Raw genomic sequence first — 27,314 nt, forward strand, 5'->3', positions numbered from 1 at the left:
TCGGGGGTGAGCCCCCCCCTTGCAGCCAGCCTTCCCAGTCTCCCACGGACAGCCTTCTTCGGCGGGGGGGAGCCCCATCGCCTTGGCCCTCACTCGTCCCGGAGCCCAGAGCCCAGAAGCCCGGGGCTCTCACCTGTGCACTCCGGGTCGCTGCCTGTCCAGGTGCCATTGACGGAGCAGTGTCGGCTGAGCAGGCCCACGGCGTAGTAGCCCTCCCGGCACTCATAGACGACGGAGCTGGAGAAGCCCAGGCCGTCACTGAACATGACTCGGGCGTTGCTGGGAGTCCCGGGGTTCCCACAAGAGATCACTGGGAAGCCAGAGGAGCGCATTAGTCACCAGAACAAGGGCGGGGCGTCAGCGGGGGGGGGGGGGTGGCAGAGAGCGGCCCGGAGGGCAACCCGCGGGCTACGTCAGGACCCTGCGGACTGAAAGGCCACTCAGGCTGCTTTCGTGTCTGAGGGTCTGGCCCCCAGAAGGGAAGGAGAGGTCTGAATGAATTTTTTTTTTAAATTTCTGAGACGTAAAGACTAAGTACTTTTATTATCCCACCTAAAATTTTAGACAATTCCTTAATATCACCAAATATCCAACCAGGGCTTAGTCTACCTCAGTTGTCCAACCCCCCACCTTTTTTTTTTTTTAAACTGTTGATTTGTTTGAATCATGATCCAAATATGACTTTGGACAATCTTATGCCTCTAAGCCTCTTTGAATTCAGAGATTCCTGTTCCCTCTCCTAGAATTTATCTGTTACAGACTCCAGGGCGTTCCAGATGTTGCTAAGTGCACTGGTGAGGTGCTGTTCCCCATGTTGCTCTGTCTCCTATAGTTCCTGTAAGTCAGGTTCTGCTTCTCGGCAAGGGCACTTCATAGGTGGTCTTGTCTCTCCTACTGCGCCACATCAGGAGGTACAGAATGTTTCCTTGTTCGTGATGTTGAGGCTGATTGAATGGGTTCGGGTTAGCCCATCTCATCCGGCATTACAGAGTTCCCATTGGTTGTTCACTTAATGGTTTAAGCAGCACTTGACGGTTGTTGACTAGATTTGTTATTTCATTAAGGGACAGAAAATGGTGATATCTAATTCTATAATTCTTTCTGAATTAGCTAGAGTTCTTTTTTTTCTATTTGAATTTCAGATGATGAATTTTTTTTTAAAGATTTTATTTTATTTTATTTTTTTTGCTAGAGTTCTTTAATAAGAACTTGCCCATCATCAAATATTTGCTTTCCCTGAAATACAATTCATAAAGGAAGGCTGGATAATGTTTGATTTTCTTTCTTATCTGATGTCAGAATAATGATTTGGTTTCCTAGTAAGCTCCAAAGATGATGGATAGTCATTTGGACTCGTGGGTTTAAATTTATTATGTTGCCACCAATTGCCACTATTATTCTTTTTTAAATTTATTTAAATTCAATTAGCCAAGGTATAGCCACCATTATTCTTATTGATGCTTAAGTTATCCCATCTTTGGCTAGGGGGAGCCTCTCCATGTTGGCTTGTGTTCCTTTGACACGATCCCACTCGTCTATGGTAGATTTCTTGCTGGAGTGACACTGTGTTCCATGTTCATCTTGTATATCCTGCCCCAGTCCTGGAATCAGCCATTTCTCTAAAGAGCTCTGGTTTCTTTTAATGGAGAATGGATTTAAAAACCATAATCTGAAAATTAAGGGTACTCGTTGCTACTGAGCTGGTCATTGATACTAGACTTTTAGAATGGGTAGAGCTGGGAAAATAACTTTTTAGGTTGAAAATTCATTATGAGTTTATGCTGATATTACCAATCCAAATTTAGGATTAAGAGTCTTTCCTTAACTTCTTTACTTTTATATCTCTTTAATGCTGAAAAATCTTGGTTCTTAATGATAAATGATTTTAATTTGTTTTCAAAAAGTTTCAGGATGGTAATATCAATATTATTACTAATAATACGATTGCTGAAAAACAATTTAAGATTTCATTGTCATTCTCTTTGTCCTTAGGGCACATATGCCATAGTCAAATTCCACTTTTTTCAAGTCAGTTGAAATAATTCTCTAGATTGTTAAATCACCAATTTGAGGAGTAGTTATGTTCATTTGTTTTCATTTTGATTTTGATATTTAGAGATTGTTTTTTCTAATCTTTGATTTAATTTACTTTGCTAAGTATAGACAGCATTTATGTGGTCCCAAAGTCAAATCTACAAATAATTCCTACATAATGAGCACAACAGACAGGTCTTAGCACCCATGGATTCAACAAGTATTTGTGCTGCCTAGGTGCTGGGAACATAGTTAGGAAGTCATGTCCCCTGCCCTTCAGGAGGCCAGTCCATCTTAAGGACCTACTTATAAACAGCTGAATTAAAATATGATGCAATAAGTGTTATACTTGAAGAAAAAAACACTCTAAGAAGGGAGGAGCTTATTGGGGCCGAAGATAAGAATCTGAGTTGTACTTTGAAAGGTAAGTGGGAACTTGTCAGTGAAAGTCATGAAGAATTGTGTCCATATCATACACACACTCATCTAACAAACATTCACTTCCAGGTCTAAATTCTTAGCCACCCGCTTTCTGTTCCCTGAACACTCCTGACATGTTGACTGACTCCATGCTGGGATCTGAGTGGTATGAAAGGGGACCTGGGTCACAGTGGATATTTGAGAATGCACTAAATTCTCCCCCTGCCAATATACTCTCCCACTACCACAGACCTCTTACTATGCCTACAAAATCCTATGGAAATAGGGGCGCCTGGGTGACTCAGTTGGTTAAGTGTCTGACTTTTGATGTCAACTCAAGTCTAGATCTCAGGGTCCTGAGTTCAGGCTCCTGCTGGGTGTGGAGCCTACTTGAAAAAAAAAAAATCCCGTGGAAACTAACTTTGCAAAAGCACCCTCAGAAAGGCAGGACTTTAGGCAGACAAGTGGGAGAGGGCATCCCCGCACTCGTAGGACTTACTCCACAACCGCAATTTCAAGGGCCATTCTCTGACCACTGCCTCTTATCTCTTCAGCTCATACCCCCTGGGATTCATTCTCTGGTGATATTTTTGGTTCCAGTGGGACCTATAATCCATGTATCCTACCACTTTTTCACTGGCCCTTACTCCACTCATAAACCTGCTCCCTCCTTACCCAGCATAGATGCCAAGATCCATCATAATCGTTGCCTTGCATAAACCCTCTCCTCACTTGCCACTTGCTGCCAACGTCTTAGCTGCCTGATAAAACCTCAACTGTATACCCAATGCTTCACCTACCCTAAGTCTACACCTATGGGGCAAAATGTGGCCCGAACAAAAACACAGGCCGATGCTGACCACTCTCACTTTAAATTAATGGCCTTTTTCCTTAAGTGAGCCCTCGTGCTGCTGGCAATTATACCTTTCCCTATTCAACTCCCACGCCTCCCTTGCTAGGTAACTCTTTCATATGGTCTCCCTCCTCTTCCAGCACCTTCTCACACACCCTTACTCTCAGCGGTTACACTGATTCCTAATTAGGAAAGTGCTACGCAGGCTGTATTTTAGAGAGCGGCAGAGAGATCCCGGGAGCAGCTCCAAAAAGTTGGACTCTGGGGAGAGGTTTTATTTTTTATTTTTTTTATTTTTTAAGATTTTATTTATTTATTTGACAGAGAGTTCACAAGTAGGCAGAGTGGCAGGCAGAGGGAGAAGGAGAAGCAGGCTCCCCGCTGAGCAGGGAACCCAATGCAGGACTTGATCCCAGAACCCTGGGATCATGACCTGAGCCGAAGGCAGATGCTTAACCGACTGAGCCACCCAGGTGTCCTGAGAGAGGTTTTAAAATAAAGTTATTTTCAGAAATTCAGGAGTGTGTGGAGAAATCTAAATTCCCCCACTGGAGCTACCTCAGAAAACCTCAGTAGGGACTTCTATTACCCTTAAAGGGTCTTTTAAAAATGAGATTTGTATTTCTTTTGGCACCTTGGATAATTGTTTAACAGTCTCTTCCCTTAAACTAAACTCCAAGAGGGTGAGGTGTGTTCGTCTCGGCACTGTTGTGTCCCCAGCACCTATTATAGTATTTGGCACATAGTTGTGGGAGCTGTATGGGAAATAGATGAATAAACGGGGCTAAACTTAGTTCCTTCTGGTTTCTTCCCCTCTTAGGTGAGGGTGGGGAATATGTTCATCTTTGGATTCCTGATGAGCATGACTGAGGACTATCTATTGACCACCATCCTCCAGGCCAAGGGTTCCAATGGGGCCGTGGATTTTGTCTGCGAGGGTGAGGGCAGGTGCTTGGGAGCAGGCAAATGGGGGACGAGCAGCCGCGGTGGGCAAAGGGGAAAAGCAGAATGGTCACATACATTACCTCCACACTCAGGTTGCATGCCACTCCATGAGCCGTTGGCTTGACAGGTCCGCTCAGATGATCCCCGGAGTGTGTGGCCAGCCTCACAGCTGAAACGCATCAGGCTGCCTGGGGCAAAGCTATCCCCCAAACGGATGCCGTGTGCTGGGATCCCTGGGTCACCACAGATTCCCATGCTGGTTCCTATGGACCAGAACCAAACAAACCCTGTTGTTTTAGCATGGAAGACTTGGCAGTGGGGACCTGAGAGAGATACTGGGTCGGTGCTAAGGGGAGGCTTTGGGTCCCAGGAATAAGGGGGGTGAAAACTGTGTGTCTTACCCCAGTTAGTTGGACCTTACTACCTGCCTTACTACTCAGAGGTCAGAGAATACAAAGGTCTGCGGTCATGGGTGAGTTCCCAGGGATTGCACAGCAAGGGAAGAAAGCAGAGGAAGGCTCTGTGGTAGAGATCAGGCCTTTTCTTTCTGGCCAGTGCCAGTGTGGAATGTCAGTGGTCCAAGCTGGCCACATCTCCTCCTCCTTCCTTTTACCTCTTCTCTACAATATCTGCGGATTCTGCGCCCTCTCTGTCCCTGGTTCCAGCATCTTAGCTCACATGCCCAGCATTCTCTTGCCCCAACTATTGTGAGAGTCTCCTAATGTCCCTACCTCCTAAATTCTCCCTGTAACCCAACTTCCACTTTATCCCCAAACCTTGACAATGAACAACCACCAACCATCTGATCTTCTTTCCTACTGAAATGTCTCCACTGGCTTCCCACAGCCTATGGGTTAAAGTCTAAACTCCTTAGTGTAGTTTTGTCTTCTCAACAGCTCGGCTTGAATCTGGATCTTGGGCCTTTCATTGAGGATTCCCTATTCACCAAGTATGTAACACAGGTGAATTCTAGGTGAAATGTTTTGGACTCTCTCATTCCATTCTTTCTTCGCCCCTTGCCTCCTGCTACATTGCTGCATTCATCTGGGTCCTGGTATTGTACAGACCCACCCAAGAGAGTGCTAAGGACCCAAGGGGTGGAGGAGGGTAGAGAACAGGAGACAAAGCCACAAGGTCGAGACTTGTGGAAACCAGCACCCCTCATAATACAGAGTTGTATGGGAGACATCATTAGATCAGACTAGGCCATGGGAAGCATGAAGAAGGAAGAGGAAAATGAAGGAATAAATGGCAACTTCATGAGAAGACAGGGTGCCATCTGATGTGGCATGTATCTCCTCAGGAACCCACATGTGTGGGCATCAAATGCTAATGTCTGAGTAAGCACGATTAGTTTGTTGGAGTAAATAAATGTTTAAGTCATGTATACCCCACCATTTACCATTTATGTCTCTTCTTCTCGATCATGGAATTATTTCCTTTTCTCATTTAGTCTCAGACTGTGAGAATACTTACTATATGATCCCATGTTGCTCTCTACCAAGGAAGGGGGATTCATTCAACCTTCAACTCAAACATTTGGAAAAAGAGGGCCCATCACACTTGGCTAGATTTTCTTCTCTCTTGGAGTTTTCCAGGGTGTAGCTAATGCAACAGGCTGCACTGGGTCCCCCTGAAGGCAGTTCTGATGGTGAATACACAAACTCCCACACTGGCTAGGTGACCTTAGCTGGAGGTGCACTACTGAACAACAGGCCTGAGGGTGGAGGTCTCCAGTCCTGGGACCTTATTCTGACAGAATGGTCCTCACTGTAGTGTTTGGGGCTCTTTTTTGGTGATATAAAGGAGTCTGAGACACAATATTGTACCACAGGGGCACACGGTAACTGTTGGTCCTCTACTGAGGTATATCAGCAAATGATGACATTGCAGAGGTGGACAATGACCAACCTGAAGCATGTCTCAGATGCTAGAAATCTCTGCATGTTCTGATGATGGCCCACGCACTTATAGCCTGTTATGCATCATCTATGTGCATGGGCATACAGAATGAGGCTCGGAAATGTGACCCTGGATTTCTGAATGCATATTTCTCAGGACTGGCAGGAGATAGTGTTGCAAAAGATGATATCTGTAAGTTTCAGGAAGGGAGGAATTATATTCTACTCACAAGAGCACCTCTAGTGTTACTTCCTAATCACTTATTCTTTACATCTCTCAGTTTCTTATCTAAAGCATTTAAGATTCATTCATTCCTCAACCTTAGCATTAATATAATCCCCTCTAATCCTGTCCTCAGAGGTCACCAGCAAAACTCTGCCCATGATTCTGGTCTCCAAAGTGTTTGTCATCCTTGATGGATGCATGGGAGAAGTGATTGCAAACTATTCTTCAGAATATTCATCATCAGGTATAAAACAGCTGAATGCAACATATCCCATAATGAGTGGGGTCCATGTCCTCTGAAGGTTCCTTTCTTGCTTTTCACTTTTTCATGTTCCCAGAGAGTCAGCTTGTTTCTAGTCTCCCTTGACCTTTGATGTGACCAAGGAAGAGTCCCTTTTTTTCACACACAGGACTGGTATTTAGGAAGTCACAAAATTATGAAATCTCAGGGCTGTAGGTTTTCTAGCTTAGTTTTCTATCCCAGCCAAGAATTGTTTCTGGGGTAGGTCATTTTTCAAGTAGGTCATTTTCCAGCGTCTGCTAACACAACTCCAGAGAAGGGAAATTACATTGAGGAGAAAAGATTTTGGATTCCATGCCTTGGGCCAGGAGAATGGCTGTGTGGTTGGGTTATACATGTTAACAGGCAGGAGAGGCCCAAGGCTTTCTTTATGGCTTCTTTCTCTTGTACTCTGCAATTCCCTTTCCCATGGAGAACAAAGATCCCCAAGATAGATAAAATAGGCTTTAAGAACACCATTGGCCCAATGCCCTAGAGAGGTGTCTAGAGGGAGAAACTATGTAAAGGGACAATTCACAGAAGAGACTGGGGCAAATGCATGCTTATGCAGGCATTTGGATGGGAAATGCATGACTTTCCTCTTTGGAATGCCTTTTCCTCCGGGAACTTGCTCTGTGGGTAACCCAGGAGGCCTCCATATACAGGACTCTGTCTTCTCCATGCCATCCTCCCCAAGTCACTTCCACCAGAAGTCCAAACAAAATGAAGTTAGGGGCCTGGGTAATAGGCTTTCCTCTAGTTCAGGCTAAAGGAGTCTCCATGGCTAATATATAGTCCCACCCAGTTCATAAAGTGAGTGATTAATGAAATTAATAAAGGTGAGGGGCCAAAGTCCTGGGTGGTGATAGAGTGATGTGTCTAAGCTTGTCCTGGGCAGCCAGAAGCCCTTTGAAACAGTGGCCAGCACTTGAGGAATTTCTTCTTTCTGGGGAGACCTAACCAATATCTGGTTCAATATTCTGGCAGTGCCCTAAATTTGGGAGACAGATCATCTGGGAACTCAGACTGCAGGAACAGCTACATACATGTCTTGTGGGTGAGGTCCCAAATCAAGGAGATAGCATCTAAAATAGGAGGAGGTTGGGATTCTTACCTCTAGAGGGGGCCTGGCATGGGAAGGGATAGGGGTTAATATCAATGCCAAGGTGGGCCCCCTGAGAAACATAAAGCTACATGAGCAGTTGCGTTCTTGGGGTTGACACACCTTATGGGATCCCTTCTGGGGCCAGGCAGGCTCACCTCAAAGGAGACCAAGTTCAGGGGTACTAATTTTTGGGTTAGTGATTTCTGTCATTGGTGGGCCAATTCAATTTCAAATATTTTGTTCTGTTAAGACACTATAGATGGAATTCTGGTTTGGATAGTATGGACACAAGAGCTTTGGCAGTTTCTTAAATTTGCTCTTTGGATAGCATCTGTCAGTATCCTCATAGAGATTAATAGTAAAACAAATATATTAATAGGAAAAATCTGAGACTGGCGTATAAGGGCAATAGGGGAGACCTGTATCCCACTAGGCAGCCTAGACATAAGACAAGTTGGGGAGGCAGTGATAAGAAAGAAAAGGAAGCAGCCTGGGGCCTTGGAGTCCCAAACAGGGAAGGAACACAAGGGTGGGTTTGGATCTGGGCCCCAAAACAGGGAGGCTTGGACTCTTCTCAGAAACTTATGGAAACAAGTGTCTGGACAGGACTCTGGCTGCAGGGGGACCTCACAAACTTGCATTCTCCCTAGTTTTGCAATCTCTGGATTGTATGGGCTTGGCCAAAGGAGACCAAGAGGAGGAAGGTGGTCTCAGACCACCAAAGGCTGAAGTTCGATTGGGACCTCTGTGTTCTCTGCCTATGAAATGGGGGTCTAAAAGGTTGACTTCCCTCCTGCCCATCTGTCACACTCACACCTTGGGAGCTTGTCCCATCTCCCCCCAGCAAAGGGTTCCACCAGACCCTGCTTCCTCATGCCAGGCTCCTTACCTGAGCAGTGGGGTAGGGAGCCAGTCCAGTGTCCATCCAGCCCACACATACGGGTGGCATTTCCGACCAGAGTCCTCTTGCCGGTGCAACTGTAACGCACGACTGCTCCCACGGTAAAGCTGTCCCCGGACATCAGGGCATGGGGTGGGGAGCCCGGATGGCCACAGGACACCACTGTGGGGAAGAGCAAACATCAGAAACTCCACAAAGGGATGGATTGTCATCACAGGACATAGGCTTTCCGTAATGACAGGCAGAGAAGAAGAGAAAGCCTGGGTTATCTTTTGAAGTTTGTTTCCTGTTGGCACGCCTACCTGGCATCAGCAGACAATGCCTACCCACCTTGCCGTACATTTTCCGTATCTGTGAAATGAAGAGTAATACCTGTTGTTTTAAGAGTTAAATGAGATAATACATGGGAAACTGTTCAGCATGTAGCTGGTATGTAATAATATCTGTTTCCTTTCTTCTTTGCCTCTTGTGCGCACCTCTCCCTATTTCCTCACTGCTGTAGGACATACCCAAGGTGTCTCTGGCAGAAAGGTGGTACACATAGCAAACATAAGACAGAAGAGACAACCTGTCATCCTAGGACAGTCCGCATTGGCTACAGGTTCCCAAATAAGGGCCATGTCTAGTCTTTTTCCACCTGCATCTTACAGATGCCCATATCAATTGTCCCCAACTTGTCCCCTTCAGTCTGCAAGTTCTCTCTCCTGAAACACCAAATTGTAACTGAACACCAGTGATAAGATTAGAATACCAGATTATCTGACAAAAATGAAAGCCCTAGCTTGAAAAGATATATGCACCCCATGTTCACCGCAGCATTATTTACAGTAGCCAAAACATGGAAGCTACCTAAGTGTCCATTGGCAAATGAATGGATAAAGAAGATGTAGTGTATATATACAATGGAATATTATTCAGGCATAAAAGAATGAAATCTTGCCATTTGTGGCAACATGAATAGACCTCGAGGGCATTATACAAAGTGAAATAAGTCATTCAGAGAAAGACAAATACCATATGATCTCACTAACATGTGGAATCTCAAAAAAACCCCCAAACAATGGAGCTTTTAGATACAGAGACTAGATTGGTGGTTGCCAGAGGCAGGGGATGGGAGGTGGGCCACATGGGTGAAGGGGGTCAAAAGGAACAAACATTAGTAAGTCACAAGAGGTAATGTACAGCATAGTAACTATAGTTACTAATACTGTATTGCATATTTGAAAGTTGTTAAGAGACTAGATCTTAAAATTCTTAACACAAGAAACAAAATTCTAAAGCTGTGTATGGTGATGGATGTTAATTAGATTTACTGTGGTGATCATTTCACAATGTATACAAATATCAAATCATTATGTTGTATACCCAAAACTTATATTATGTTGTATGTCAGTTATATCTCAATTAAAAAGGAAAGATGAAAATACCAGAATTGAGATATACAGGATAGGGCAGGGCAGTGCTCAACATCACTGGGTTTGCTTCCCATTGTTTTTGCCCCAGTTGATCCCGGGTTCTTTCATTTACCCAACACATATTTACTGAGTACCTATTATGTGTTAGGCACTGTTTTATATGTTGGGAGAAGAATTTCTATGCTCTTACAGAAATTATATTCTAGTGGAGAAGAGAGACTATAAATTAAAAAAATAGGTAATTCTAGGGGGTGTTATGAAGAAAAATAAAGCTCCATCAGGAAAAAGGTATTCAGGGGTGGGCTGTGAGTGCTACTTTTGAGTAGGGTGGTTAAGGAAGATCTCTTTGAGGAGGTGTCATTTGAATAGTGATTTGAGTGAACTAAAGAGGCCAGTCATTCAAGATTTACAGGAAGAGCATTCTGAGGGAAGAAAGGGCCCCAGAGGCACAATTAGCTTGGTGTGTTTGAGGGATAGCAAGAAAGCCAAGGTTGCTGGAAGGAAGGAAAGAATGGAGGAGGACTTGGACGGACGGGTTGCTCAGAACCAGATCATGGCATAGAACAGGATTGTATGATGGGACACCACTGGAGTGATGTGATTTGATTCTACTTTAATAAGATCATTCCGGCTACAGGTAGACAACATTCCAGAGTGTGGCAAGAAAGACGGGGCTGTTGCAGCAGTTCAAGAAGAGATGATAAGGACTTGGATGTACTAAACCTTGTGGTATGGTAGGAGATCCTTGGAGTCATTGCTTGTACCCAAAAAGGGCACAAGGCACAGCATGGGTGATGACCCAGATGGGTGACCAAAGGGATAACATGTGAGTTGGGTCAATGCTGTTCCTGATGATGGAATTTTGGCCAGGCACAAGGATGGTATGACTAGGTCTTGGCTAGCTACATTTCTCACTGTGGTCTTAATGTGTGTCAGCTCATGTTCTAAGTGCCTATGGTATATTATCTGCAGAGACTACTGTCAACAATTCCTTGCATCAAGACATGGAGCCTGTTTTGCCTCCCCTTGAATCTGGGCTGGCCTAGTGATCTGCTTTGACCACTGAAATGTGGTGGAAGTGACATTGGGTGGGTTGTGGATTAAGAGGCCAAGCAGCTTCTGCCATCATTTTCTTCGAATATGACTGCCACCATGTAAGGAAGTCTGTCTTAGACTACTGAATGATAAGAAATTACATGGAGACAGTAGCCATGTGGAGAATAATCATGATGCCCCAGGCAACAGCTGGGACCAAGTTCCCTGACATGTGAGTGAGACCATCTTGGATCTAGATCCAGATATAAAATACGGATATAAAAACATGTATCTAGACCTATACTTATATCTGTATCTATACAATCTCCCATTGGCTACTGTTTCTTTGGAGAACTCAGACTAATACACCTGCTAAGCCTTGAATTTGCTAAGCCTTGAATTCTAGACTTACATCATTGTGAGAAAATACAAACAGTTGCTATTTTAGGTTTAGAGATGTTTGTTACACGGCAACAGATAACTGACTGGCTTCCCCCAGGGTGATGGATCCAAGAGAGCAAGGTGGAGGTAAAAATGTCTTTTATGACCTAACTTTGTAAGTCACACACCTCCACTTGACACAGACCAACCCTGTACAATATAGGAAGATACTACATAAAGGCATGAATACAGTAGGTGGAGTCATTGGGACCATCTTCAAGGTTGACTGTCCTATCACTGTTGAATATACCACATTTTTTCATCCATTTCCTGTTGAGGGACTTTTGGATTATTTCCTGTTGAAAGACTTTTGGATTGTTTCGTGTTTTGGGCTTTTATGAATAACACTGATAAGAACATTTTCATGTTTATTGATGTACATAGGTACACATATATGTTGGCTACTTCTTTTACTTTATTTTATTTTATTATGTTATGTTAGTCATCATTCATTACATCATTAGTTTTTGATGTAGTGTTCCATAATTCATTGTTTGCATATAACACACAGTGCTCCATTCAATATGTGCCTTCCTTAATACCCATCACCGGGCTAACCCATCCCCCTAACCCTCTCCCCTCTACTTCTACTGATTTCTGTGATTATAGTTGGCTGGTTGTTTTTCCGATGTTCTTATTTGGCTTTAAAATTTTTCTTTGGCTAATTTGAGGATAGTGTTAAATTATGGTATTATCTAATAGTCTCAAAAAATGTATACGCAATGCCCGAAATTATTTATTTGTCACTGACTTGATCTAGGCCACTTGGGTATCTGTAAAATTAGCAACCAGAGTATACTCTATGTTTTATTTCTTTTCTGTGGTTTGTTCTTTTAAAGAAGGAATAAGTCAACAATAAAAATATTTGTGACAAAAGATAAAATAGTATCAATACCATTTGGCTGCTGTGGGTAAGGAACAACAAGAAAAGGATATAAGATAATAATAAAGAGGAACAACTTATATTCAGTGTGTATTTGCATACAAATCAGGGAGGTGAAGAACACAGAGAAGGTGATTAACTGCTACTGCATTTCTCCATTTGTCAATATAAAAACATTTAAAAAATGTTTTTAATGTTCATGCCCACGTCCATATGGGATCTCCAGATCCTGCAGTAGCTGTGTAGTTTATAACAGCAAATTAGTTAAAAAAATTTTTTTTAACTGCAAATAAGTTTAAATGTGTACATAAAAATAGGCAAGATAGATACTTAGCACTGCAAATAATATCAGACTTTCTTGCCTTACACAGAATACATATATAACAGGGGATTGAGGAAAAAGTATAAAATTATAATTAAGCAAAAAACAATATCAGAATTAATGGTTGGGTGTGGGCTATGCTGAGTCCTACAGCAAAAGGAAAAGGACCTGGTTCCTAAACCCCAAGTATGAGGGTTATACTAATGGTTGGCCAGCCTCCAGGGCTTCCACTCTTTTCTAAAGCACTTTATCAGGGAAATAGCATATGATATAGACCTGGGTCATGCATTTTCCTTGGTCCCTGCACATCCATGCCAATTAAAACAGTTTGCCTTCACCTGGAAGGAACAGCTGATTTTTATTAACTGAATTGATCAGATGGATATGTAAAGTGCTCTACAATTTTCCATAAGCCTGTTCACAGGTACTTTGGTCTTCCAGAAGTAAAAATTCAGTTAGCCCACTAAACTAATGTCATGATAATCATGAAATAGCAGTGAAAATGGTTTTACTGGGAGTCACTTGGGATCATATAGGCAATGAAAGTTCCTCAGGGTCTTGTGTTTTTGAAATATTCTCATAAAATCTAGGGAAAAATGTCTTTACTTTCCCCCCATCAACAAGTGAATAGTCTAATTGGGTTCTTGTGTTAGTATATCATCTTTCTGGAAATCCTGCTGAAGCTCATATTCAGAGTGAGTAATAAACATTGCTGTCCTGGGGAAACCTGCTCTAAAAAGAAGAGCAGATCTGCCTCTTGGTTTTGGTTTCTATTTGGTTTCTATGTCCCTAATAATGATAGAATGCAGTGGTCTCAGTAATTAGTGAAGGCAGAGTTTAGCACCTTGTAAATCCTAACGAGAAAAAGAAGTTACAATTGGTTTTCTGGAGTAAAAAATATCAGCAACTCTTGAGCATTAGTAATTTGTTTTGAGAGATAATGGCTAGCCTGTTTCTAGGCTTTGGCTTCTATAAGACTGAGAGCCTGGTTCATGGTTCCTACAGATTAAATTCAGCCCAATAAGAGATTACAGTGGAAACATAATAAAACACATGAGAAATAAGTCACCATAAGAGAATCAGCAGAAACAACAATAGCCGAATTAGAGTCATAAAGATGATGATATTGTAATGATTAGATATGGAAGGCATTACAAGTATATTTAATATGTGAAAGACATAAAAAGAACACATTTATAGAGGAAACACAATGGAAATAATCAAGCAAATTTGAACAACAACCAAATAAAACATCTCAAATACCAAAGAAATAACTGAAAATAGAAACTCAGTGAACAGTTAAACCTCAACTAAGACATAGCTAAAATGATAATTAGCAAATGGTAGGACAGACAAGCTACCTATGAACAATTTTTAGAGATGAACCATGAGAGACTGTGGACTCCGAGAAACAAACTGAGGGTTTTAGAGGGGAGGGGAGTGGGGGGATGGGTTAGCCTGGTGATGGGTATTAAGGAGGGCACATACTGCATGGAGCACTGGGTGTTATATGAAAACAATGAATCATGGATCACTACATCAAAAAATAATGATGTATTGTATGGTGACTAACATAGCATAATAAAATAAAAATTTTTAAAAAAGAACAAACTCATCTATGTAGCAAAATAATGAGAAGATTTATAGGTAGAGGTGAAAAGCCCACCAAGCCTAGTGATAGCTGATTATCCAGACAGAATTTTAGTTCTACTTTAAATTAGTTCAACCTAAAAGACCCCTAGTAATATTAATGTAACTAACATGGAGAGACCCAGGGAAATCTATCAGAGATTGGAAATATGAATGAGTTTCAGACACATAGAGAATTGCACAAGAAGATCTAATGTTGGAGTCCCAGAAGTAGTGAAGGAAGAGAATGAGGGGAGACAATATTTATAGAACTCCATAGCTGAGAATTCCCCAGATGTCAAAAAATCCAGGAAGCATAATGAATCCTAAGAAGGATAAATAAAGTAGCTAAACATAGTGTAAAAGAATCCAGAATGCCAACAAGAAAGAGAGGATCCTAAAGTCAGTGAAGTAAAAAAAAAGACTACCTAAAAGGTACAATGATTAGATTGAAAGCAGACTTCTCAGTAATAGTAAATGCCAGCAAAGTCCACCAAGAGAAATGTGTCTACTTGGACTTCTGATCCAGCTAAATTATCATTTAATAACTACAGAAAATGCAGAACACCAAAGACAGAGACAGACTTTTCAAAGGAGTGAAACACTGATAGCCAACTTCTCCATAGCAATAAAAGAGGTCAGAAGATATTAAAAAGATTTCTTTAATGGGCTGAGAGAAAATAACTGCCAACCTGGATTTCTAAACCTACCAAAAATATCTTAAAAAAATGAGGGACAAATAAACATATTATAGACAAACAAAAACTGAGAGTGCTTGCCACCCATAGATCTTCATTAAATAAGATTCTAAAGGATGCCCTTCAAAGAACAGGAGAATGATCCATGAGGAAGGACAAGGTATAAGAATAAATGAAAAGCAAAAAAAATGGCAAATATGTGGATAAATCCAAGTGAACAATAATTGCATAGAACAACAACAATAATACATTGTGGGTTTAAAAAACAAGGCAAAATTAAGATATAAGAAAACAACAATGTAAAAGTCAGAAAAATGTAAATGGAGTTAAAGTGTTCTAATGTTCTTGTACAATATAGGAGGAAGAGAGATTAACTTTAGACTTTGATAAGTGAAGTGTTCCTGCTATAATTTCTAATGTAGCCATTCAAATGTAGAGCATATAACTTACTTATTAGCAGAGAAGAAAAAAAATGGAGTTATAAAAATAGTTAATCCAATAAAAAAGGAGAAAAAGAGAAATGAGTGGGTAGAACAAACAGAAAACACAAAATAAGATGGTAGATTTAAAATCTAAATATGTCAGTAATTTAACATGTTTAAAGTGACCAAAAGAAAAAAAAAAAAGACTATCAACCAAGAATTCTATAGCTAGCAAAACTATCCTTCAAACATGAAGGGGAAATTAAGACATTCCTGGATAAACAAAGACTGAGAGAATGCACCATTAGCAAACCTATAAAGAAATTCTAAATTATAGAGAAATTCTACAGGAAGTCTGTCAGGCTGAACTGAAAGGACTTGAAGGTACATGCAGAACTAAAAACCTCTGGTAAAGGTAACTACATAGGTAAACATAAACTACAGTATAAGTGTGTTTGTTGTTTGTAATTTTTCTTCTCCTAGCTGAGAAATGGCATGAAGCAATAATTGGAAATGTGTGCTGATAGGCATGCAATGTCTAAAGATGTAATTTGTATACTAGTAACAGCACAAAGGAGGGGGCAGGCAATGGAGCTATGTAGGAGCAAAGCTTCTGCATACAACTGAAATTACATTAGTGTTACTACAAACTATGTTGTTATAAGTTAAAATGTTAATTGTAATTTTCAGAGTAACCACTAAGAAAATAACTTAAAAAACCCACAGTGAAATTACAAAGAAATTAAAATGTTACATTAGAAAAGATCTATTTAATGAAAAAGAAAGCAGCAATAGGAGAACAGAGAACCAAAAAAACCTCCCAAAACCCCAAAACTAAAAAACACAGGACCATAAGATACATAGAAAACAAATAGCAAAATGGCAGATGTAAAACCCACCTTATCAATAATTATATGAAATGTTGATTAAACACCTAAAGACAGATATTACCTAATGGATAAAAAACATGATCCAACCATATGCAGTCTAAAAGAGACATACTTTAGATTCAAAGACACAAATGGACTGAGAGTAAAAGATGGGAAAAGATATACCATGTGTACAGCAACCAAACAGAGCCTGGTGTGGCTATCCTAATATCAGACAGGATAGATTCTGAGAAACAAACTGAGGGTTGTGGAAAGGGAGGTAGGCAGGTGGATGGGGTAACTGGATGATGGGCATTAAGGAAGGTACATGATGTAATGAGCACTGGGTATTATATGCAACTAATGAATCATTGAACACTACATCAAAAACTAATGATGTACTATATGTTGGCTAATTGAGTTTAAATAAAAAAATTGTCATTAAACACAAAAAGGACATTTTATAGTGATTAAAAGGATCAATCCATCAATAAGATATAAAAATTATAAACATATATGCACCTAACAACAGAGACCCCAAATACATGAAACAAAAACAGAATTGAAGGGAGAAATAGGCAAATCAACAATAAAAGTATGAGATTTCACTACCCCACAGAACAACCTGACAAAAGACCTACAAGAAAATATAGTGACCAATGCTATAAACCAACTAGAGCTCACAATCATCTGGAGAACACTCCACCCAATAATAGCAGAATATACTCTCTTCTCAAGTACACATGGAACATTCTCTAGGATAGGCTGTGTGTTAGCCATAAAATAAGTCTCCATAAATTTAAAAAGATTGAAGTTATACAAAGTATGTTCTCCAAACACAATGCAATGAAATTAAAAGTCAGTAACAGAAGGAAATTTGAAAAATTTACAAATAATATGGAAATTAAACAACCACTCCTAAATGATCAATAGGCTAAAGAAGAAATCAGAAAAATGATTAGAAAATACTGTGAGGTGAACAAAAATGAAAACAAAACATACCAAAACAGTGAGAACAGTGCTCAGAGAGAAATTTATAGCTGTAAATGCCTATATTAAAAAGAAGAAAGATCTCAAACCAACAACCCAACCTTTCCCCTTAATAAACTAGAAAAAGAAGAGCAAATTGAACCCAAAGCAAACAGAAGAAGGGAAATAATAAAGTTAATGGCAGAGATAAATTAAATAGAAAAACAATAGAGAAGATAAGCAAAACCAAAAGTTGGTTCTTTTAAAAGATCAATAAAATTGACAAATGTGGGGGGTGCCTGGGTGGCACAGTCAGTTAAGTGTCTGACTCTTCATTTTGGCTCAGGTCCTGATCTCAGAGTCGTGGACTGAGCCCCGTGTTGGGCTCCACGCTCAGTGGGGAGTCTGCTGGAGATTCTCTCCCTCTTCCTCTGCCCTCCCCCGGCTCTCTCTCTTAAATAAATAAATAGACAATTTTTACAGAAAGAGAGAGAAGAGAGAGGAGAGAGAATGATTCAAATTACTAAATAAAGAATGAAAATGGGGACATTACTACCAACCAATCTTATAGGAATAAAAAAGGATTATTGAATACTATGAACATGAACAGTTGTATGCAAACAAATTAGATAATCCAGAGGAAATGGACAAATTCTTAGATGTACACAGACTACCAAAACTTACTCAAGAAGAAGTGGAATATCTGAATAGAATTATAGCGAATAAATAGAATCAATCAATAATCAAAAAACTTTCAAAGAAAAGCCTAGGACTAGATGACTCCACTGCTGAATTCTATCGAATTTTTAAAGAAGTAACACCAATCTTCCTATTCCTAAAAATAAAAGAAGAGGGACATTTCCCAACTCATTTTAGGAAGGCAGCATCACCCTGATACTAGAGCCAAAGACATCACAAAGAAAGGAAACCACAGACTGATATCCCTTAGGAACATCGCTGCAAAAGTCCTCAACAAAATACTAGCAAACGAAGTCCAGCAGCAGATTAAAAGGATTATATTTGTCCAATATATATACAACAAATATATTATATTTGTTTCCCCGAACACAAGAGTGGTTCAACATATGAAAATCAATCAATGTAATACACCATATATTGATAGAATGAACGGGGGTGGGGGACAACATGGTCATTTCAATAGATGCAGAAAATGCATTTGACAAAATCCAACATCATTTCATGGTAAATAAAAATGTTGAACGAACTAGAAATAGAAGGGAAACTTTTCACTAGGAATAGAAGGGAAATTCCTCACTCATAAAGGGAATTTACATAAACTCTCCAACTAACATCATACTTAATGGTGAAAAACTAAAAGCTTTTCTCCAAAGACTAGGAGCAAGAGACAGATGTCTGTTTTGCCACTTTTAAAAAAATTGTTATTAAGTAGGCTCTACGTCCAGCCTCCAGAGTCTGTGGCATTTCTGCTTCAGTCCTTCAAAAGAAAGGGGGTCATGTGTTGTTTTTCTGGAAAAGCAAGGAAGGGGTAAGGTAGGAGATAGCGTCGCGCCAGGGAGCCTGTTGTAAAGGAAGGGACCCCTGAGGACTGAAGAGGATAGTAACATACCAGAGAGGAAAGAGAATAGGCCTCTGGCCCGGAAGAAAGACAGTGCTTGAGTTGGTGTGGGAAGTAACCCAACAGGGGCCCAAGGAGCAGCCAGAGTGACTGTCATTGTGATGTAACACACACACACACACACACACACACGAGGGAGAACGTTCTTGGACGTGGGCCACCCTGTCAGTCTGCACGGGGGTCATTTGGAGTAGATGACATCTACTTACAGAGGCACTGGGGGCGGGGACGATCCCACGTGCCATCCCCCTGGCAGCTGAGCACCGGGGTGCCCAGGAGGTAGAAGCCGTGGTTGCACTGGTAAGACACAGTGGTGCCGTAGCTGAACCTGTGTGGGCCACTGGCACGGACTTGACGAATGCTGTTTTCTTGGTGCCCAGGATCTGTGCAGTTGATGACTGTAAGGGAATGGGACCATCAGACACAGAAACCTGGATGTGAAGATTTTCTTATGCTTTTAAATGAGAATTCCTAAGTCCCAACAGGCATGCCTTCCCAGTAGGGCAGAATTTCCAGACCGAAACTGGTAGCACAGAGCCGATCCTGCCTGGGAGGGTGAGCTGGTCCTCAGGCTGCTGTACGTCCTGATCGCCGACCTTGATCACCTGGTTAAGGGATTCATTCTTCCACGTTGGCTGGACTCCACCTCCCTGGAGAAACCTTCCCACCTCCTCCCAGATGGGTTAGCCTCTCTGCAGTGCTCTCCTGCACAGACCTCTACTGCTAACTTTATCTGCCTTGATGGTGAGTTGTTTGAATACATGAGTCCCTGGAGGGCATGACTCCCTCGCCTCTGGGCGCCCATCCCTGACGACAGAGATGTCTGAGCTGACTCCAACAGGGGCTGGTCTTTTTTGGAACCTGTTTTAACCACTTTGAAGAGTATTTCAGGGAAAGATTAATATCCTGGGGGATAAATTTGACTGCTACATGCTGAAAGTGTTTCCAAAGCAGCTTAACTCAAAATCAGAGGGATATTTTAGGATAATGACAGTATCATTTATAACCCATGATGTGCGCTTTTGCTTTCAAATCCTTACCATTGTCTCCTAATCGTCATATAAGGTAGGCAGGACAGGTATATTTTTTTAAATCTTGGATAAGTTTTTGAAGTATAAGGTATTTTTACCTTTGATGAGCCCCTCTGAGGCTCAGAGAAGTTGGCGTCACAAAACAAATACTTAGTATGTATTGATTCACACTCTTTATGGCCGTACGCCGAGCGCCAAGCAGTGTGTCGGGCAGTAAAGATACCACGGAATTTGCAGTCAAGAGTAGGCTTTCTCTACCTTGGCACTATGGACATTTTGGCTGATAACTCTTTGTTGTGGGGGCAGTCCTGTGCATTATAGGATGTTTAACAGCATCCTTGGCCTCTACCCACTAGATGCCAAGAGAAGCCCTCCAGGGGTGACAATGAAAAATGTCTCTAGACCTCTGTCCCCTGTTGGGGCGGGGGGATGGATACAATCATCCCCAGTTGGGAAGTGCTGGTCTAGAGAGAAAAGGACAAACCAGCAATTATTTTGTTTGATAAGCACTCTGATAGGGGTAGCAGAGAATGTTCCAGAAGCACAAAGCAGTAATCGAGAGCCCAGTGCGGGGTGGTGGAGCAGTAAGGGCTTCCAAGAAGGGGAGATGTTCAAGCTGGTTCTCGATGGTTGGGTAAAAGTCATCCAGACCAAGGGGGACAGAGAAGAACGCATTTGAGGAGACTGAGGGAGTGCCCTGGGGTTGTGTGCGTGATAGGACTGGAAGAGGCTCAGTGCAGCCAGGCCCCAGTACAGAGGTCAGGACAAGGCAGAGGACAGTACCTTTGTGAGGGCATTGGGAAGTCTGGGAAGGCATTTTTAACAGGGGACGACTCGATCAGGTTTGCGTTTTAGACAGGTCACTCTGTAAGCGTAGAGAATGGGCTGACGGGAACAGGACCGGTGGCCACCACTTCTAAGATGTTACCCCAGCCCTTGGATTCCAAGACCAGTCCCTGAGCTTGTTACTCTGGGAAGGGACTGGTGGGGGCGGGAGCTAGAGTTACAGGAGAATTTGCATCTTGTGTTGCAGAGATGGAACATGGCTTTCGAGAAGGGGACGCGGGATAGCAATACCCCCCCAGCAGCCAAGTTCTAAATTCTTTCCTGCCTCAGTAGATGATCAGAGGAAGGCACAACACCAGGTCATGACAGTTGTTCCTGTGTTTTCTGGAACCTTCTTTCACTCAAGATGGCATCTTCAAATGTTACCAGAGGGATGTTATTTTAGGGTTAGTTGGGATGCATCTTGATTTACTTGAAAATCTGAGTTCTTTAACACCGGTTACAAATGACTTGTCACACGTTGCACAGCCAATCACTGTGCACCCGCACATAGTGCAACGAGGAGCCAATCGTCCCAGGGACTCTGCGCCCTCACAACTATGAAGACTTGATCCACCCCCAGGTCAGGGAGGGACTCATTCATGTTCTTCCCGCATTGATGCTCCACTCGTATGTCACGGAGTCTGCCAGGCTCTTCCTGGTACAAGGCAGCTCCATTTGCCCCTACTGCTGTGACCAGCCTCGAAAAGCTTTAGAAACTATTTCTTAAGTTGTCCAGATGGGGCCAGAACACCCTCTGCACAGAGTCTGCCTCTTGAGTCCTTGGGTGCTGTTCTTCCTCCCTGCTTCATCCCAACCCCTATGCTCTCGGCTCTGTATTTTTCATTCTAACTTTCCTGCTTTTTTCTTTCATCAGGAATGGGGCTCTATAGGGTAATGATGAGTATTTGTTCTATGCAATGTAAATGAGAAGATTGCTTTCCATTTCTATTTTGAAAGGCATACCTTTTTTGCTGTGCTTATATAACCAGTGATGAAATCTTGACACAGACGTGGCTGTGTTAAGGGGTTGAGAAAATCCTCATTTATGACCCTCCTCTGCTCTCAGTTTTCCTTATCTGTGTCAAAATCACGCCAGGACTGAATCCTCTGGGTCACAGAACCCCAAATGGCAGCGGTACTGGGGGCCAAGTGGAAGAAGAAGGGTGACTCACTTCTGCAGGTGGGCAGCATGTCGCTCCACTGCCCACTGGCCAGGCACTGGGACCTAGTGGCCCCCTCAGCCACATACCCGGGGTTGCACACAAACTTGACCACGTCGTTGAGGTTAAACTGGTTGCCCTGAGTGAGGCCGTTGATCGGGTTGCCTGGGTGTCCACAGGTAATTGCTGCAACCCAAACAGAAGAGAGGTAAGACCTCCTATTATTCCACATCCCCCAAAGCTCATCCTTTCCTCACCTGGTATTTCTCACGCTCATGAGTGAAGTTCAGCCCTAAGCTTAACTATAGTCTCTTTAGCAGCAAAATCTTTACCTCCTGAAATCAGCATGTGGGCGCACCTTCTTCCGTGAAGGCACATCTGTAGCTTGGACAAATCGAGAGAAATCATTCTGTGACTTCCCATGGGGCCTTTGGCCTGGAATGGTAGGTCTGTCGTCCAGGTAGTCAGCCCTGCCTCCTTTTTCTCTGCCTCTATCCCTGCGGCTCCCCATCTCCACTCTCCATCACTGGATGTGATGACTACCCCTTGGTGGATTCAGACCCAGCCCACTTCCTGGGCCGAGCTTGACAGAGCCAGAGTCGATACTAACCAAGCCTGAACAGCGGGATTGCTCCCCCTGCCAGCCTGCAGGAGCCAAAGCTGTTGTTGAGAGCACAACCCTTCCCCTCTATTCCTCCCAGATGAAGGAGTGATTTCTGGCCTTTCTTTGTGCTCTTTTACTTACTCTGGCCCAGGTCACATGGAGCGGCCGATCTGTGCAATTTGGGAAGAGCGAGCAGTCATGCTTGACCCAGTTCTGCCCCCTTCCTCTTGGGACCTAGCGACTGTGGACAACAGTGTTCTCTGCTGCTCCTCTGGGGGCAGGCGCTCCCTGACAATGAAGGGATGCCGGCCCTGCGTGTTTCTCTGATTGTGTGAATCCACCCCATCCTGGGTTTATTCAGCAGACCCTACTGGGCTACACATGAAGCTATTGCTTCCGACTTAGGCTTTATTAGTAATGAAGGTGATACTTTGGCATCCATGCAGGATTGTGTAATTTCTTCAGCCACGGGCAGAGCACTAGTGGAGGACCTGGTGCCGGCAGGCCTGGCCCCCAGAGTGCTCGGGTTACCCCTCTGTTCCAGCTTTCTTCCTTCCTCCTAGAACTGCAGTTCATCCTTCCACCCAGGCACTGGTCTCTCTGAGATTTCTCCAATAGAAGTGCCTGCTCCAGAGCCTTGGCACCTGCTTTCCCCTCTGCCAGAACATCCCTTGGCTCCTGCGCTCACATCCTCAGGTCTCCCCTCAAATGTCACCATATCAGGGAGGCCGTCCCTTATGACCCAATAATCAGCCTCCCCAGCACTGCTCAGGCCCCGTGCTTTCTCCACTTTTTTCCATAGTAACTGACACACTCCACATGCAGTTCTCCATTTGTTCAGGCCTTATCTCCCTCCACCTGAGGTTAAGCTGCACGAGGGCAGGGTCTTTGGTTCACTCCTTGTTACATCCTTGGGGTCTATAGCAGTGCCTGACATGTAGGAAGAGCTTGATCAATATCTGCCAAGTGAAGGAACATGTGAGTGTGGGAACGGATGGGTGACAGGCCTTCTGCTTTGCTCCTTAGTCCTTAGTTCTATTGAGCACCTGCCTGGTATCCCAGTTTCTCTAGATTGAACTCTCAGGTGATGCTTTTGACAGGCCTTCCCCTTGGTTTTGGATCTGGAGGCTGAGAAATCATGAGGAATGTTTTCTTACCCCAACAACTGGATCCACAAGAAGCCCACCCCAAACCCAGATGGTGTGAATGGGGATGGGTGGGCAAGAGCAGACAGAGCCCAGTTTTGCTATGGCCAACTCTGGTATCTGTCTGGGTCTGTTCTCTTGTGTAAATCTCAACAGTAGCATCACTGACCCTAGCGGCCAGAGCTGGGCAGAGGGGGACACATGCGGCTAGTGGACTGCAGGGGTTCAAGACTGCCCCACGTGCTGAGATGAGAATGGGGGCCAGCAGACCAGGTCACCAAAGCGCCTGCAAGGGAAATGGAGGTGTGGTCAGCAGGTAGAAAAAGAAAACTTGATGGGGGGTAGGAGTGTCCCTGAAGCCACAGGGAGATCCTCAAGAAATGTTGGATACCCCAGAGAGCTCTGTTTCTCTGGGGACCCTGACTGGTACAGGCTGCAAAGAAGAGATGGACAACACCCACTAGGAAGGAAAATCGAGGTCTTCGTGAAGCTTGAGGGCTTCCCTGGGGCTTAGGGAAATTAAGAGAAAAGAAAGGTAAGTGGTACGGAGGAGAGATTTAAAAGCAGATTAGGGTCACTAAGGAGGCAGGAGGGAGGAGATCCAGGGATGGATGGAGGGCACAGCCTTGTGCCTGGAGAGAGAGATTCTTCTAGGGAGGTGGGAGGGAAGGGAGAAGGATAGACGTGTGGGTGGGAAGCAGGAGGTAGAAGGAGTTAGTGTCTGATGGCTTCCATCATCTCTGCAAAATAGAAAGTGAGGCTATCTAATCAGCTAATAATTATTGGGGTCTATCTGCATTATTTTATTGAATCTCCACAACCCTGTGACATAGGTCCCATCGTCATCCTCAGAGAAGCCGGGAGTCTTGTTCAGGGGCACAGTTTCTAGGTGGCTCACCTGAGCTCTGAACCCAGCTTCTGTGACGGGGCTGTGTTCACTATCTGCCTTAGCTGTCTGCTGGGAAGGCAGGTGGAGGAAGTGGAGGGTGGGGTCTTCAGGAAAGAGGTGAAATTGCGCAGAATGTGTGGGAATGGGCAGGAGAGCTACCGGAGGAGATGTGGGATTGCCGGGAAGTTCTGAGAGTGATGGATATGGAAACCTTGGATTGACACGTGGTGACGGCTCACACAGTGCCGACCACGGGGTCATCACTTATAAATACTTGTTCTTTTCCTCTTGCCTTCCTCCTCCAGATGCCCCCCACTGCTCTGTGCTCCAGGAGACAATGGGGTTTGGCCCAAGAGGTCCTGGATTCTGTCATGTGGTAGCATCGACACCACCATCGTCATAACAACAGCAAGAGCATCTGCTTCATGCCTCTCTCAGGCACTGTTTGGACTACTTTGGGTCTAAAATAGCATTTATTTAATCCTCACAATACTCCGAAGTATCTGCTTTTTGTAGAGGAGGAAACAGACTTAGGCAGGTAAACTAACCCATCTGAAGTCCTATAGCCATGTGATATGGGGTGGGAGGTCTGGGTAGGACCCAGGCAATCGAGGTCCGGGGTCCAAGTGTCCAAATACTTTACTACACTGCCTTTCAGTGCATTCTGGGTTTAAAATCAAACATCTTTAGGCTTAGGCAGACATTCTCCACTTAGTTTCAGACCCCAACATTCCCTATTATTTATAACCCAAATGTCCACATGCATATTCTGGGCCGATTACTTGGAGGCATCTGAATTTGCATCTTCTGGATAAAACCAAATGTTTTGTTCACACCCATCTGGAAGAGTGACTGAATATAGATGGGTCTTGCTTTGTGTAAACCTAATACTTAAGCAGCTATTAAGACTAATTTTTCACGCATTGCTTATTCAATATGTCTCATTATTTTATTGCTCCATCTCATCTATGAAGAACCAAATGAAGAAGAATTACAAACAAAAACCTCCCTTAAAAAAATTAAACAACAAAACCAACCCTGCACTTTACATAAAGGCTCACTTTGGGGAACTTTAAAAAGTGAAGAATTTTCCAAGTTACTTCCAGGCAACTGAGAAAAATGGTGGTCATCTAAATCCAAAAAAAATAAAAAATGCAGATTAACAAGAAGAACTAATAAAACTATAGAAAGCCCAGGCCTGCAGCATAACCAAAACAGAATGCTATAAACTTTAAATTATGTGTAAGTAGAAAAACAAGCACGACATCCAGGCAGAGCTGTTTCTCATGCTTTTGCTGCAAGCCTTTGTGGAGAGCAGGACTGTATGGAAAAGAGAAGAGAGGGGCAGGGAGCGGCCCAATATTGATCTGAAGTCACTGCTGGCAAGAGAAAGTCCGTCTTAAATATGAACAAACTGAAAAAGGATCCTGATATGTCAGTGCACAGACTACAGGAAAGGGGTATGAAACTCTTAAATTCCCTAAATACCAAAAGAAATGGGAAAAAATAGTAAGGAAAACATCACACAGGGGCATCTGGGTGGCTCAGTCGGTTAAGCATCAGCCTTCAGCTCAGGTCATGATCCCTGGGTCCTGGGATCCACCCCTGCATCTGGCTCCCTGCTCAGTGGGGAACCTGTTTCTCCCTCTCCTTCTGCCCCCACCCCCACTCATGCTCTCTCTCTCTTTCCCTCTGCTGCTCCCCCTGCTTGTGCTCTCTCTCTCTCTGTCAAATAAATAAATAAAATCTTAAAAAGAAAACACCACACGGTGAAAGAAATAGCCGAGTATATCTTATAACCCATAACAGTTACGTAAGACATGACAGACGTAAGACCAAGAATATAAGTCATAGAGATATATGTGAATGAGTATAACTAACCTATTAAAAGAGAAATGTTTCAAATGGGCTCGCAAGGCAAGACCCAACTCTCTGTGGTATACAAGAGTCGGAAAGGGTAAAACACAGGGATGGCTCAAAGTATACCAGGCAAATGGAAAAAGGACGAAAGTAGGGGTTGTAAGCCTAGTATCAGGCCTGAGTGCCAGTCAAGCTATAAAATACTAAAAGCGACGAAGAAGACATTTTAAAGGCTAAAATCACAATTTGCAATGTAGATAATAGTTCTGAACAAGTATATACCAAATTACACAGCAACTACCTTTATGTAGCAGAAACTACAGGAAATGCAAGGAAAAATAGATAGAAGGACACTAAGAATAGAAAGCTTTAAGACACACCACTCAGGGCAAAACAGGTCAAGTGGACAGAGTCAGTAAGCATACAGAAGGCAGAGACGACATAATCAAGGCACATCTTATGATTATATACAGAACTTTATACCCTAATCCCCTTTCTCCTAAAATGCCCATGGAACATTCAGAACACCCGATCAAATATGAGGACATCAAGAGAGCATCAGTAAATTCCATGAGGTAGAAATATTACACACAGTGCGATCATATTAGAAATGAATGACAAAATAAAAATAGAATGGCCCTTCCACTTAGAAATTAAAAGAAAACAACTATTAAAAAACTTCTTGGTGAAAGAAGAAATTCATACCCAAATTAATATTAATTTCTAATAAACAATCAAACATTAATTGTTATAAGCTATGGGATCCGCTTAGAGCAGTTATTGGAAGACATTTCCCAACCTTAAGCACTTATATCAATAATAATAATAAAATGAAAATAAATGAATTGGATT

The 27,314-nt window shown here is 42.9% G+C and overlaps 1 protein-coding gene across 1 annotated transcript in view; it reads right to left on the minus strand.

Annotated features, from left to right (window-relative positions):
* CSMD2 (CUB and Sushi multiple domains 2) overlaps positions 1-27,314 on the minus strand; it is a 621,951-nt gene that overhangs the window by 49,367 nt on the left and 545,270 nt on the right. Inside the window, exons 54-58 of the mRNA XM_044913827.1 lie at positions 21,977-22,150; positions 19,155-19,343; positions 8,654-8,827; positions 4,333-4,515; positions 134-310 (exon numbers count right to left, since the gene is read on the minus strand). Coding sequence (XP_044769762.1) covers positions 134-310; positions 4,333-4,515; positions 8,654-8,827; positions 19,155-19,343; positions 21,977-22,150 — 897 coding nt within the window. The remainder of the gene's footprint in view (positions 1-133; positions 311-4,332; positions 4,516-8,653; positions 8,828-19,154; positions 19,344-21,976; positions 22,151-27,314) is intronic.

Source organism: Neomonachus schauinslandi, chromosome 4 (genome assembly GCF_002201575.2).
Source record: "Neomonachus schauinslandi chromosome 4, ASM220157v2, whole genome shotgun sequence".
In the NCBI taxonomy this organism is placed as follows: Eukaryota; Metazoa; Chordata; class Mammalia; order Carnivora; family Phocidae; genus Neomonachus; species Neomonachus schauinslandi.